At 35.5% G+C, this 14,560-nt stretch overlaps 1 protein-coding gene across 2 annotated transcripts in view; it reads left to right on the top strand.

The window, feature by feature from the left end:
- LOC141501181 (glyoxylate/hydroxypyruvate reductase B-like) overlaps positions 1–14,560 on the top strand; it is a 56,696-nt gene that overhangs the window by 36,745 nt on the left and 5,391 nt on the right. Inside the window, exons 1-4 of one of the 2 annotated variants that reach the window (XM_074204931.1) lie at positions 2,127–2,333; positions 2,484–2,868; positions 4,820–4,991; positions 5,871–6,049. In XM_074204931.1, coding sequence (XP_074061032.1) covers positions 2,487–2,868; positions 4,820–4,991; positions 5,871–6,049 — 733 coding nt within the window. In that variant the 5' untranslated portion in view covers positions 2,127–2,333; positions 2,484–2,486. Of the gene's footprint in view, positions 1–2,126; positions 2,334–2,483; positions 2,869–4,819; positions 4,992–5,870; positions 6,050–14,560 lie in introns of those variants that run through there. The other variant, XM_074204929.1, reaches the window with a different exon arrangement.

The following is a 14,560-nucleotide window of genomic DNA, read 5'->3' on the forward strand; positions in this document are numbered from 1 at the left end:
ATTTCCATCAACAGCATATCAGTTTCCCAATTTTTTCATATCCCCTCTAGCATTGCCATTTCTCTTCTATCACTTTAGGCAATCTGGTAGCTATATTTCAAGGTTTATTTGTACCTCTATCAATAATGATTTAGAGATTTTTTTTCAAATGACTATATATATATATATATATATATATATATATATATATATATATATATATATTGCAATGCTCTTAGCAGAATGCCTCTCACACAGAAAGTCCTATATACCTTTTAGGTACAGGTATTATTATCTTTATGATGTCTTAGGAAGATCTAGGAGTGGTATTGTAGGATATGTACAGTTTGATCACCCCATAGGCATAGTTCTAAATCACTCTCCAGAATGGTTGGATTAGTTTACAATTCCACCAACAATGCATCAGTGCTCCAGTTTTCCCATATTCCCTCCAACATTGATCATTTTGCATTTCTTGAATCAATAATGATTTAGAACATTTTTTTTCATGTGAATATAGCTTTAATTTCTTCATCTAAAAACTGCCTATTCACAGACATTATTTCTTTTTGGGGGGAGGGGGGTTGCAGGGTAATTGGGTTGAATGACTTGCCTGAGGACACACAGCTAGGTAATAAGTGCCTGAGGCTGGGTTTAAACTCAGGTACTCCTGACTCCAGGACTGGTGCTCTATCCAGAGAACCACCTACCTAGCTTCCCCCACAGACATTATTTCTTAAAGCACAGAAATATTTATTATTTTTGTGCACCACAATTTTTAGCTATTCCTCCATTAATGGGCATTTACTTTATTTCTTTTTTTTTATCACAGAAAGAATTACTGTGAATATTATGATGTATTTGGGCATCTTCTTCCTCGAGGTTGTTTTAGTTTGTTTTTCTTTTATTACTCAAGATCTGGAATATTTTTTCATGTAGATGTGAATACTTTGCAATTCACCTTTTGAAAATTCTGTTTAAAACATTTGATCACTTATCTTTTGGGAAATCACTGAAGTTTCTTTGCCAGTATTTCACTTAACTTTTCATCTTCATGTTCATTAGTTTATGGCTTTCTGTCTGCTTTGTCTCTACATTGTTTACTTGTCAATCATATTTGTACCATAGAGCCTAGAAGGTATACTTTCCCCCAAGCTTCTATACCTGTAAATACGTTGTGTGATAGTGGAAATAATTGTTCCATAAATGTTTGAGAGAATTCTCTTGGAAATCCATTTGTTTTCTGCCTCTAGATTTATCTTTGTAACTTAATGGCACATTTAATTTTTTTCTGACAATGAGTTGTATAAATACTTCAAATCTGTATCTTGTTCTGTTAATCTGCATATTTTGTTTTTATATTTATCCATTTTGTTTTCATTTTTGTCACAGAATTGCATAAAATAGTATTTGATAGTTTATTTCATCTTCATTTGTTATGAATTCCTCACCTTTGATTCAAACAATTTGGTATTCTTTTTTAAAAAAAAAGAATCACAGGGGTGGCTAGGTAGCACAGTGGAGTCAGGAGTACCTGAGTTCAAATCCAGCCTGACACTTAATAATTACCTAGCCATGTGGCCTTGGGCAAGCCACTAACCCCATTGCCTTGAAAAATCTAAAAAAGAATCACACTAATATTTATTTTTTTAATTTTAAGCAGTTCTTTATTTTTATTTGTCAATGTGATTAGAACTTTTTTCTGCCTTCAATTTTGTTAAGTTCTTACTTGGTTTTCAGAATTCAGAATTTTCACTTCACTTTCAAGATTCACTTCAGAAAATTAAATGCTCAATCCATGATTTGTTTTACATAAACTGACAGATGTAATTGTATTAGTACCATGAAAACTGTGTAAGTCTTGGGAGACATAACTAGCCCTTAAGTCAAGGGAAAAAAAGTAAATGTGAGCTTTTCATGAAGGGTTTACAAGTAAATATTTGCTTTTATATATATATATATATATATATATATATATGTTAATTGTATTCTGATTATTACATGTCTTATTAATATATGAAGAGATTTTCAACTTGTAATTATATACTTTATTTGCTTCCCTGAATCTTATAAAAATTCCATAAAAATATAATTTCTCCATCAAGGACTAGTTAAAAAGAAGATTGAACTCATTCATTTACTATACTTTTAAAAAAAGAACTTGCTATTTGAGATATAAAATGTATTTGTTTTTGTTAAGCATCAAGAAGAAAGAATTTTATTTAGTAAAAATTAAAAGACAATGAAAATATTCCTCATTAAATGATATGTTTAATTTTAGAATAGAGATGGACCAAGACGCAAGAATGTAAAGGAGACATGTACACCCAGGATAATATGAACTCCTAGGACCTGTGAGCTATTTTGGAAATTTCACTAAAATCTCCAAACAGTTCTGTTCTATTCTTGTTGTAATTCAGAAATTCAATGACTAATTAAAGAACACCCCATATTCTTAAGATTTTTTTTCATTTACTTCAGATACCTTTTATTTTTCTCTACAGATTATGCAAGATCAAAAGCTACCTTCTGTTTTGATAAATGGTTTTGAAGGACCATGTACTGTGAATGAAGATCATGTAGGAGATCTTAAGAAACATTTTAATGTAATCACCATGCAAGAATTTCTTGAAAACAAAGCAAATTTCTGTTCAAAGATACAAGCAATATATATATGGGGAGGGAAACCACATATTGATCAGGAACTCCTGAAGAGTTTGCCTCACTTGAAGATTATTGTAAACTCAGGAGCAGGTCTTGATCATCTGGACCTGAAGATGATTGCCAGCTTTGGTGTGAAACTGGCCAACACTCCACATGCTGTTACTAACAGCACTGCAGATATGGGAATGGCCTTACTTCTGGCATCAGCCAGGAGGCTATTAGAAGGTAATAATGACATTTTAAATCATTTAATTTCATGGCAATTAAGAGTCTCTTATTTGTCAAAACAATAAAAGTAGTCAAACTGATATTTTTTATTAAAGATATTATTTGACTTTTACAATTTTCCCCCCAATCTTACTTCCCTCCCCCCACACCCCCACGGAAAGCAATGTGTCAGTCTTTACTTTGTTTCCATGATGTACATTGATCCAAATTGAGTGTGATGAGAGAGAAATCATATCCTTAAGGAAGAGAAAATAAGTCTAAGAGGTAACAAGATCAGATAATTAAGATATCTCTTTTTTCCCTGAATTAAAGGGAATAGTCCTTCAATTGGGGAATGGCTTAGCAAACTGTGGTATATGTATGTCATGGAACACTATTGTTCTATTAGAAACCAGGAGGGAAGGGATTGCAGGGAAGCCTAGAGGGATTTGCATGAACTGATGATGAGTGAGATGAGCAGAACCAGAAAAACACTGTATACCCTAACAGAAACATGGGGGTGATGATCAACCTTGATGGACTCGCTCATTCCATCAGTGCAACAATCGGGAACAATTTTGGGCTGTCTGCAAAGGACAGTGCCATCTGTATGCAGATAAAGAGCCGTGGAGTTTGAACACAGTTCAAGGACTATTCCCTTTAATTGAGAAAAAAAAAACTTATATCTTATTGTCTGATCTTGTTAACTCTTAGACTTCTTGTTTCTTCCTTAAGGATATGATTTCTCTGTCATCACACTCAATTTGGATCAATGTACAACATGGAAACAAAGTAAAGACTGACAGATTGCTTTCCGTGGGGGGGGGGGGGGAGGAAAGTAAGATTGGGGGGAAAATTGTAAAACTCAAATAATATCTTTAATAAATAAATAAATAAATTTAAATTAAAGGGAATACTCTTTGAACTTTGTTTAAACTCCACAGCTCCTTATCTGGACACAGATGAAACTCTCCTTTGCAGACAGCCCCAAATTGTTCCCGATTGTTGCACTGATGGAATGAGCGGATCCTTCAAGGTTGAACATCACCCCCAATGTTGCTGTTAGGGTATACAGTGTTTTTCTCATTCTGCTCATCTCACTCAGCATCAGTTCATGCAAATCCCACCAGGCTTCCCTAAATTCTCATCCCTCCTGGTTTCTAATAGAACAATAGTGTTCCATGACATACATATACCACAGTTTGCTAAGCCATTCCCCAATTGAAAGACATTTACTTGATTTCCAATTCTTTGCCACCACAAACAGGGCTGCTAAAAATATTTTTGTACAAGTGATATTTTTACCCCTTTTCATAACCTCTTCAGGGTATAGACCCAGTAGTGGTATTGCTGGATCAAAGGGTATGCTCATTTTTGATGCCCACTGGGTATATTTCCAAATTTCTCTCCAGAAAAGCTGGATGAGTTCACAGCTCCACCAACAGTGTAATAGTGTCCCAGATTTCCCACAACCTTTCCAACAGATCATTATCCTTTCTGGTCATATTGGCCAATCTGAGAGGTGTGAGGTGGTACCTCAGAGAAACTTTAATTTGCATTTCTCTAATAATTATTTAAAGCAATTTTTCATATGGCTATGGATTGCTTTGATCTCCTCATCTGTAAATTGCCTTTGCATATCCTTTGACCATTTGTCAACTAGGGAATGGCTTTTTGATTTAAAAATATGACTCAGTTCTCTTGCCATGATATTCTAGTTTGTACTATGAAGTAAACTACTTGTTTCTAGTATGTTATGGTTTATGTTTTGCTGAAACTATTATTTTATTTTACATAGAAATAGATGAGTCTTGTGTTCCAGAGCATGAGTTTTCAAAACTCATTTTATCAGAGATTGTATAGCAAGATGCAAATCACAAGTTGTACTTTCATTTCTTTGTCTTAAAAGCAAATTAGAATTGTGTGTGGAGATAGCTCCATGGCTCACTTTTGCATCTTGGACTTTTAGGGAATGAAGAAGCTACTTCACCAGACACTAAGCACTATTCTTTTAATTGGATGGGACAAGAAGTAACTGGATCTACTCTGGGAATCATAGGTATGGGCAACATTGGCTATAAAGTTGCTCAGCGAGCCAAAGCATTTGAGATGAAGATAATGTATCATAATAGGAACCGCAGGTAAACCTTTCAGCAAATAAATTTCTAAACTTAACTAAAGCTTTGTCTCTAAAGGAAACTCATGATTCCATTTACTGCCACATCATGGTATAATGATCAAATTCCACTATTTTCCACAACAAAAAGATGTTTCAGTCATCATTCTTCTCTTCCTTTCTTCCCCATTCAAATTCCAGGATTTTCTCCTAAAAAATTATATCTTTTTGAGCAGCTAGGCTACATAGTAGATAGAGCACCAGACCTGGAGTCAGGAGGACTTGAGTTCAAATCCAACTCAGACACTTAATTACCAGCTGTGTGGCCTTGGACAAACCACTTCACCCCATTGCCTTGAAAAAAAAAGTATATTTTTAAAAAATATATAATGTTGCTTCATCCCTCTTTACCTATCCTATTCTCCTCCAGTTGTAAAACAGAGGAGTATTTTAACAGCAAATATCTTCCAAAAGTAGCTTTGACTTTGCAGATCCCCTCCCTTACTCCACAAAAGAGTGCTGGGAATCCCCCACAACTGCTACTCTTTGATACATAGACTGTTTTCTCCTGCCATTCTTTTTATTTTAAAATCTCTTTGATTTACAAGATACCAATTGGAGCTAGAATTTGAACAAAGGTTTTCTGATTCTAAATCCAATTCTTTTTCCACCCTGCCAATGCCACACTGTCTCCATGCTTCTTTTATCCAATCTGAACTTAATTGGCAGCACTTAGCCTAAATAGTATATCTGAATTATTTTACCTTGTTTTAGGTTCCTTTTCAGTGACTTTCCCCTGGAATTTGTTCTTAGTCAGTTAAGGTATTTTTTGGGGGGAGGGGGACATCTTGGGTTGTTTCTGATTAAGAAACTCACTTTATTTTTTCGTGGTTTATTCTGTTAGGAAGCTGGAAGAAGAACAGGCTGTTGGGGCCCATTACTGTGAAACGTTGGATGAGCTTCTGCAGCAATCAGACTTTGTTTTGTTGGTCACTCCTTTGACACCTCAGACTGTTAATATGATTGGAAAGAGGGAACTAGGGCAAATGAAACACACTGCTGTTCTTATAAACATTGGCAGAGGTAATGGATACTAAAAGATATGCCTGGCAAAATGTTTTTCTTCTTCACTGAAAAGATGCAACAATAAATCTCAAATATTTGACATCCTCCATCAATTTTTGGTTCAAAGACTAAAACTCATAGTTAAAATTGACCTTAATAATGAGTTCTTGACCTTTTTGTGAATGTATTTTAAAGCAAATTATTTATAATTCAAGAAAATGATATTTTGCATTCCAATTTGCAATACCTTTTTATGAAAAATAGTATCAAATTGTGTATCTTCTATGCTCATTAAATTATATAGTTCACAGTGTTCAATCATTATTTTCTCAGCAAAATTCCTGTTTTTCTTGCCTAACATTTTAAAAATATCTAATTTAAATATCCATATATAATTGCCAAAAGCAATTTATATGAACAGAGAACTTATAAAACTGAGAATTCTAAGTTTTCTTTTTTTAAAATTTATTTTTATTAAAGATATTATTTGAGTTTTACAATTGCCCCCACCCCCACCCCCCACGGAAAGCACTCTGTCAGTCTTTACTTTGTTTCCATGTTGTACCTTGATCCAAATTGGGTGTGATGAGAGAGAAATCATATCCTTAAAGAAGAGAAGTCTAAGAGGTAACAAGATCAGACAATAAGATATCTCTTTTTTTCTAAATTAAAGGGAATAGTCCTTTCACTTTGTTTAAACTCCACAGCTCCTTATCTGGACGCAGATGAAACTCTCCTTTGCAGACAGTCCAAAATTGTTCCTGATTGTTGCACTGATGGAATGAGCAAGTCCTTCAAGGTTGCACATCACTCCCATGTTGCTGTTAGGGTGCACAATGTTTTTCTGGTTCTGCTCATCTCTCTCAGCATCAGTTCATGCAAATCCCTCCAGGCTTCCCTGAAATCCCATCCCTCCTGGTTTCTAATAGAATAGTGTTCCATGACATACACATACCACAGTTTGCTAAGCCATTCCCCAGTTGAAGGACATTTACTGGATTTCCAATTCTTTGCCACCACAAACAGGGCTGCTATAAAACATTTTTGTAACAGTAGTGTTTTTACCCTTTTTCATCATCTCTTCAGGGTATAGACCCAGTAGTGGTATTGCTGGGTCAAAGGGTATGCACATTTTTGTTGCCCTTTGGGCATAGTTCCAAATAGCTCTGCAGAAGGGTTGGATGAATTCACAGCTCCACCAACAGTGTAACAGTGTCCCAGATTTCCCACAACCCTTCCAACAATGATCATTATCCTTCCTGGTCATATTGGCCAATCTGAGAGGTGTGAGGTGGTACCTCAGAGAAGCTTTAATTTGCATTTCTCTAATAATTAATGATTTGGAGCATTTTTTCATATGGCTATGGATTACTTTGATCTCCTCATCTGTAAATTGCCTTTGCATATCCTTTGACCATTTGTCAATTGGAGAATGGCTTTTTGTTTTAAAAATATGACTCAGTTCTCTGTATATTTTAGAAATGAGTCCTTTGTCAGAATCATTAGTTGTAAAAATTGTTTCCCAATTTACTACATTTCTTTTGATCTTGATTACATTGGTTTTATCTGTGCAAAAGCTTTTTAATTTAACGTAATTGAAATCATCTAATTGGTTTTTGGTGATGTTCTCCAACTCTTCCTTAGTCATAAACTGCTCCCCTTTCCATAGATCTGACAGGTAGACTAGTCCTGGATCTTCTAATTTGCTTATAGTATTGTTTTTTATGTCTATGTCCTGTAACCATTTTGATCTTATCTTGGTAAAGGGTTTGAGGTGTTGGTCTAATCTAAGTTTCTTCCATACTAACTTCCAATTATCCCAGCAATTTTTATCAAAGAGGGAGTTTTTATCCCAATGGCCAGACTCTTTGGGTTTATCAAACAGCAGATTACTATAATCATCTCCTGCTTTTACAACTAGTCTATTCCACTGGTCCACCACTCTATTTGTTTTTTTTTCTTGCAAGGCAAATGGGGTTAAGTGGCTTGCCCAAGGCCACACAGCTAGGTAATTATTAAGTGTCTGAGACTGGATTTGAACCCAGGTACTCCTGATGCCAAGGCTGGTGCTTTATCCACTACGCCACCTAGCCGCCTCTCACCACTCTCTTTCTTAACCAATACCAAACAGTTTTGATGACTGATGCTTTATAATATAATTTTAGATCAGGTAGGGCTAAGCCACCTTCTTTTGCACTTTTTTTCATTAAGCTCCTGGCAATTCTTGACTTTTTATTTCTCCATATGAATTCACTTACAATTTTTTCTAACTCATTAAAATAATTTTTTGAAATTTTGATTGGTAGAGCACTAAACAGATAGTTTAGTTTTGGTAGAATTGCCATTTTTATTATATTAGCTCTACCTATCCATGAGCAGTTGATATTTGCCCAGTTATTTAAATTTGATTTAATTTGTGAAAAGTGTTTTATAATTGTTTTCAAAAAGATTCTGAGTCTGTCTTGGCAAATAGACTCCCAAATATTTTATATTGTCTGAGGTGACTTTGAATGGGATTTCTCTTTCTAGCTCTTCCTGCTGTTTCTTGCTAGATATATATAGAAAAGTTGAGGATTTATGAGGGTTTATTTTAGAACCTGCAACTTTGCTAAAATTGCTAATTGTTTCCAGTAGTTTTTTGGATGATTTCTTGGGATTCTCTAGGTAGACCATCATGAGAGCTTTGTCTCTTCCTTCCCAATTCTAATTCCTTCAATTTCTTTTTCTTCTCTAATTGCTGATGCTAACATTTCTAATACAATATTGAATAGTAGTGGTGATAATGGGCACCCTTGTTTCACCCCTGATCTTATTAGGAATGACTCTAGCCTCTCCCCATTGAATTTAATGCTTGTTGATGGTTTCAAATAGATACTGCTAATTATTTTAAGGAACAGTCCATTTATTCCTACACTCTCTCTAGTGTTTTTAATAGGAATGGATGCTGTATTTTGTCAAAAGCTTTTTCAGCATCTATTGATATGATCATATGATTTCTGATAGGTTTGTTGTTGATATAATTGAGTATACTAACAGTTTTCCTAATATTGAACCAACCGTGCATTCCTAGAATAAATACTACTTGATCATAATGTATTATCCTAGTGATGACTTGTTGTAATTGTTTTGCTAAGATTTTATTTAGGATTTTTGCATCTATATTCATCAGGGAGATAGGTCTAAAATTTTCTTTCTCTGTTTTAACTCTTCCTGGTTTAGGTAACAGTACCATATTGGTTTCATAGAAAGAGTTAGGCAGAGTTCCACCTTTCCCTATTTTTCCAAAGAGTTTATATAGGATTGGAACCAATTGTGGTTTAAATGTTTGGTTGAATTCACTTGTGAATCCATCAGGCACTGGAGATTTTTTTTAGGGAGTTCAATAATGGCTTGTTGAATTTCTTTTTCTGAGATAGGGTTGTTTAGGTATTTAATCTCCTCTTCATTTATCCTGGACAACTTATATTTTTATATTCATCCATTTCACTTAGATTATCAAATTTATTGGCATAGAGTTGGGCAAAATAATTTCAAATTATTACTTTAATTTCCTCCTCATTGGTGGTGAGTTCACCTTTTTCATTTATGATACTAGCAATTTGGTTTTCTTCTTTTTTTTAATCAAATTAACCAGAGGTTTATCAATTTTTTTGGTTTTTTCATAATACCAACTTTTGGTTTTATTCATTAATTCAATAGTTTTTTTGCTTTTGATTTTATTAATTTCTCCTTTAATTTTTAGAATTTCTAATTTGGTATTTAATTGGGGATTTTTGATTTGTTCTTTCTCTAATTTTTTTAGTTGCATGTTACTTCATTGATTTCCTCTTTCTCCAATTTATTCATGTAAGCATTTAGAGCTATAATATATCCCCTGAGAGTTGCTTTGAATGAATCCCATAGGTTTTGGTATGTTGTTTCATTATTATCATTATCTAGGATAAAATGGTTAATTCTTTCTACAATTTGTTTTTTGGTCCACTCATTTTTTAAAATGAGGTTATTCATTTTCCAATTTGTTCTGGGTCTATATCTCCTTGGCCCAGTATTGCATATGACTTTTATTGCATTGTGATCTGAGAAAGATGTATTCACTATTTCTGCCTTTCTGCAGTTGATCATTAGGTTTTTATGTCCTAGTAGATTGTCAATTTTTGTATAAGTTCCATGTACTGCAGAGAAAAAGGTATATTCCTTTCTATCCCCATTCAGTTTCCTCCATAAGTCTACCATATCCAATTTTTCTAACAATCTATTTACCTCCTTAACTTTTTTCTTGTTTATTTTATGATTCGATTTATCTAGATCTGATAGTGGGAGGTTGACGTCTCCCACTAGTAGAGTTTTGCTGTCTATGTCTTCCTGTAGTTCTTTCAGCTTCTCCTCTAAGAATTTGGGTGCTGTCCCACTGGGTGCATATATATTCAATATTGAAATGACTTTATTGTCTATGGTACCTTTTAGGAGGATAAAGTTTCCTTCCTTATTTCTATTAATGATATTTATTTTTGCTGCTGCTTTGTCTGAGATAAGGATTGCTACCCCTGCTTTTTTTACTTCAGCTGAAGCAAAATATATTTTGCTCCAACCTTTCACCTTTACTCTATATGTATCTCTCTGCTTCAAATGAGTTTCTTGTAAGCAGCATATTGTAGGATTCTGGTTTTTAATCCACTCTGCTATTTGTTTAAGTTTTAAGGGAGAGTTCATCCCATTCACATTCAAGGTTATGATTACTAATTCTTCATTGCCCTCTGTGCTATCTTCTGTTTGTATTTTTCCTCCTTTCCCCCCCCATCCATATTCCCCAGTATTTTGTTTTTGAATACCACCCCCTTCAGTGTGTTTGCCCTCCTATATCACACCCTCCCCTTTCTTTCCCCTTTCCCTTCCCTTCCTTTAGTTATTTCCCCCTTTCCCCCTCACTCCCCTTCCCTTTCTCCATCCCCGCTCCCTTTTTGCCCTTTTAATACATGAAAGGTTAGATGTTTTTTTAAGTTAACTGAGTATGTATAGGTTGACTTTAATCCAAGTCTGATGAGAAGATTCAGGTGTTTCTCCTCTGTTCCCTTCTTCCTCTCTATTACCATAGGTTTTTTGTATCTCTTAGTGTAATGAGATTTACCCCCATTCAATCCCCTGCCTCCTCCAGTCTCTTTCCTGCCCCCCCTTTTTAAGGAGGTAGTGTTTTTTTAGATCATTCTAAGTCATAGAAAATTCTGAGTGTTCCTTCTAGTTCAGTATATTCTGTCGAATAGAGTCAAAATTCCTGAGAGTTATTAGAGTCTTTCTCCCAAGTGGGGTTAAAGCCAGTTACATCCCATTAGACAGTAGTCTCATGGATAGGTCATGAATGTCCATCATTTCTGGCTAGGTGTATTCTCTCTGTTAGAGTTACAATTCTCAAGATTTATGAGAATCTTTTTTCCCCCCATGCTGGGATATAGCCAGTTTCAACTTATTGGATTGCATTTTTTTTCCTTTTACTGCTCCCCCCCTTTTTTTTAAACCTTTTCATGTGTCTCTTGAACCTCCTGTTTGATGTCCAAATTTTCTGTTTAGCTCTGGTCTTTTCATCATAAATTTTTGGAATTCTTCCATTTTGCTAATTGTCCATCTTTTTCCCTGGAAGAGAAGGCTCAGCTTTGCAGGAAAGTAGATTCTTGGCTGCATTCCAAGCTCCCATGCTCTTTGAAATATCTTGTTCCAGGCCCTTCGATCCCTTAATGTTGATGCAGCCAGGTCCTGTGTGATCCTTACTGTGGCTCCTTGATATTTAAATTGTTTCTTTCTGACTGCTTGCAGGATTTTTCTCTTTTATCTGATAGTTCTGGAGTTTGGCCACGACATTCCTTGGTGTTTTCATTTTTTCTGGTGGGGATTGATGTACTCTTTCAATAACTACTTTGCCCTCTGATTCCATGATATCAGGGCAGTTTTCCATCACTAGATTCTGTAATATTAAGTCCAGGCTTTTTTTCTCTTCAATGTTTTCAGGAAGTCCTATAATTTTCAGGTTGCCCCTCCTCAATCTATTCTCAAGGTCAGTGGTTTTGTTGATGAGGTATTTTACATTTGCTTCTATTTTTTCTATTTTTTTTGATTTTGTTTAATTGACTCTTGCTGTCTCATGGAGTCATTAATTTCTGTAGTCTCCATTCTTTTTTGAGGGGAGGAGTTTTCTTCATTAACCTTTTACAACTCCTTTTCCAATTGGTCAATTCTACTTTTGAAAGTGCTTTTCATTTGACCAATTGAGGTTTTGAGAGAAGTAATTTCTTTTTGCATTTGCTCATTTGAGGATCTGAGAATTATTCTCGTTTTGTATTGGTCCAATTTATGATCTAAGAGATTTATTCTCCTTTTGTAGTTGTCCAATTGTACTTTCTAAGGTTTTGTTTTCTTGTTGCAAGGTATTAATTGTCTCTCCCAAATTTTTAAGCTCCTTATTTCTTCAAGGAAGTCTTTCTGTGCTGGAGAACAGATTGTATTCTCCTCAGAGGTTCCAGGTCTTTCTGAGTTAGGGTCTTTCCCTTCCAGGAATTTTTCTATGGATCCACCCTTCTTCATTTTGCTAAGACCTTGAGTTGGGGCGGGGGGCTGGTTCACTGGGACTTGGGATCACTAAAGGCTTTACTCACTGAGTGCAGTTTCTCTGGCTGGCCAGTAGGAGGTGCTGGTTGCTTTCTCTGGAGTGTCTGTGACCTTGGTTGAGGCCTTCTCCCTTTGCTTGAAGGGAGGGCTTGGAGCTATTGAATTCTTTTGCCTTCAATCAATGGTGGGCTTTAGCCTGGCCTAAGGTCATTCCTCAGCTGGGCTGGTTCTTCTGCTCACACACCTGGGCCTGAGGCAAAAGTAGTTTGCATTTGTTTGTTTGGGAAGAGGCCTGACCTGCAATGGAGGCGTGGACTCAGAGTTCCTCAGACCAGAGGAGCCCAGAGATGGTGTCTGCAGCTCTCCTGCACCAGAACTCTCCCCTCAGCCCTGTCCCCAAGCTCCAGGGGGACAGCACCAACAGCAGCGCCTCTGCTTCCCCACCGACCCAAGGCCCTGTCATCAAGCCCCACCACTGATCTAGCAGGTCCAGCTCTCGGGCCCTCAGACTCCTGGTTCCAATTCAGCTGTTAATCTGGCTGATCTGGGGCTGATCCTCCCTCTGAGCCCAGACTCACCCGCCCAAATTCAGCCAAAGATGCTGCAGGTTACAAATCCTGAGGTAGATGCTCTTTCTCCTGGCTTTTCTTTCTGGGTTTTGTGGGTTGGATTTCTTTTAAGAGGTTTGTTTCATGTGATAGATGGGGAAGAGATGAGGAGACTTTAGAACTGTGCATGTCTTCTCTCTGCCATCTTGGCCGGAAGATCTAACAGTTTTCTATAGAGAGACAAAGATCTGTTGACATTGAAATGATATGATGGAAATGAATGGCAAGTGCTTGTGTCAATATTAATTTACTGATGATCAGAAAGCAGATAGAGAAGTTTGGATGCCAGAGTTATAGAAATGGTTTTTGCTATTAACTATGGCCTTGAATAATCTTTGTACCTTCGTTCCTTTATGTATATATAATAAAGATATTGTCTGGAATTTGTAAATCACAAGCATTAATAACCAAAAAATTTCTTTGTAAAATAACATTTAATGTATATATAAAGAAAAGTATATTTCTATATGATTTTATTATAATACAAATAATAGCTAAGTATGAAGATACATAAATATATTGCATATATGTAGAATTGTCATTCTGCTTGATATCAGTTATTACTCCTAGTGACTTAAGTGGTCATCTTTGGAAAGCAGAAATCTATTTCCCATAGAAGATGCATGATTAAAGATAAAATTGGTACTTCCATGGCCATAGCACTACATGTATTTTCAATTCTAGCGATGATTATTACAACAAACAGAAGAATAGTGTTTTAAAGAATTGGTCATCAAAAGAAAAATATCTATCAGAGCATCTCACTAAACTTTGTTACTCTAAGCTATGGAATTAGACATTTACTGAATATTGATAGACATTCAGAAAGAGCCTCATGAACCTTTCTGCAAGTCTGTGAAGTTTCTTAACTACTATATGATGGGACCCAGACATAGCATTTTGAACCTGAAATGAGAGACAATATGATCTAGAGGAATTGAGGTCAGCAAAACATAGGTTTAAAAGTGGTCTCAGTCATGTCCTAGTCATGTGATCCCGGGTAAATCACTCAATCACCTTAACCCCCAGTTTCCATATCTGTAAAATGAAGTAATCGGACTGTATGACCTTGGAGATCCATTCCTTTCAGGTCTAAATCTATGATATTGAGTTATAATCAGTGGTTGACCATTTCAAGAACTTTAAAATTTGCACAATGCTTTAAATACATTATCTCCTTTTTCTTCCCAACTTATCCTATAATGTGATTTTTAATACTATTAACGTGATTTTGTAAAAGATACTGAAAATCTAGGAATTATGTGACTTATTCACAGAGAAACCTAAGTCTCTCATTTGTAAGAATGATCTTTCTTCAGTTAGAACA

This window comes from Macrotis lagotis, chromosome X (genome assembly GCF_037893015.1).
Source record: "Macrotis lagotis isolate mMagLag1 chromosome X, bilby.v1.9.chrom.fasta, whole genome shotgun sequence".
NCBI lineage: Eukaryota > Metazoa > Chordata > Mammalia > Peramelemorphia > Peramelidae > Macrotis > Macrotis lagotis.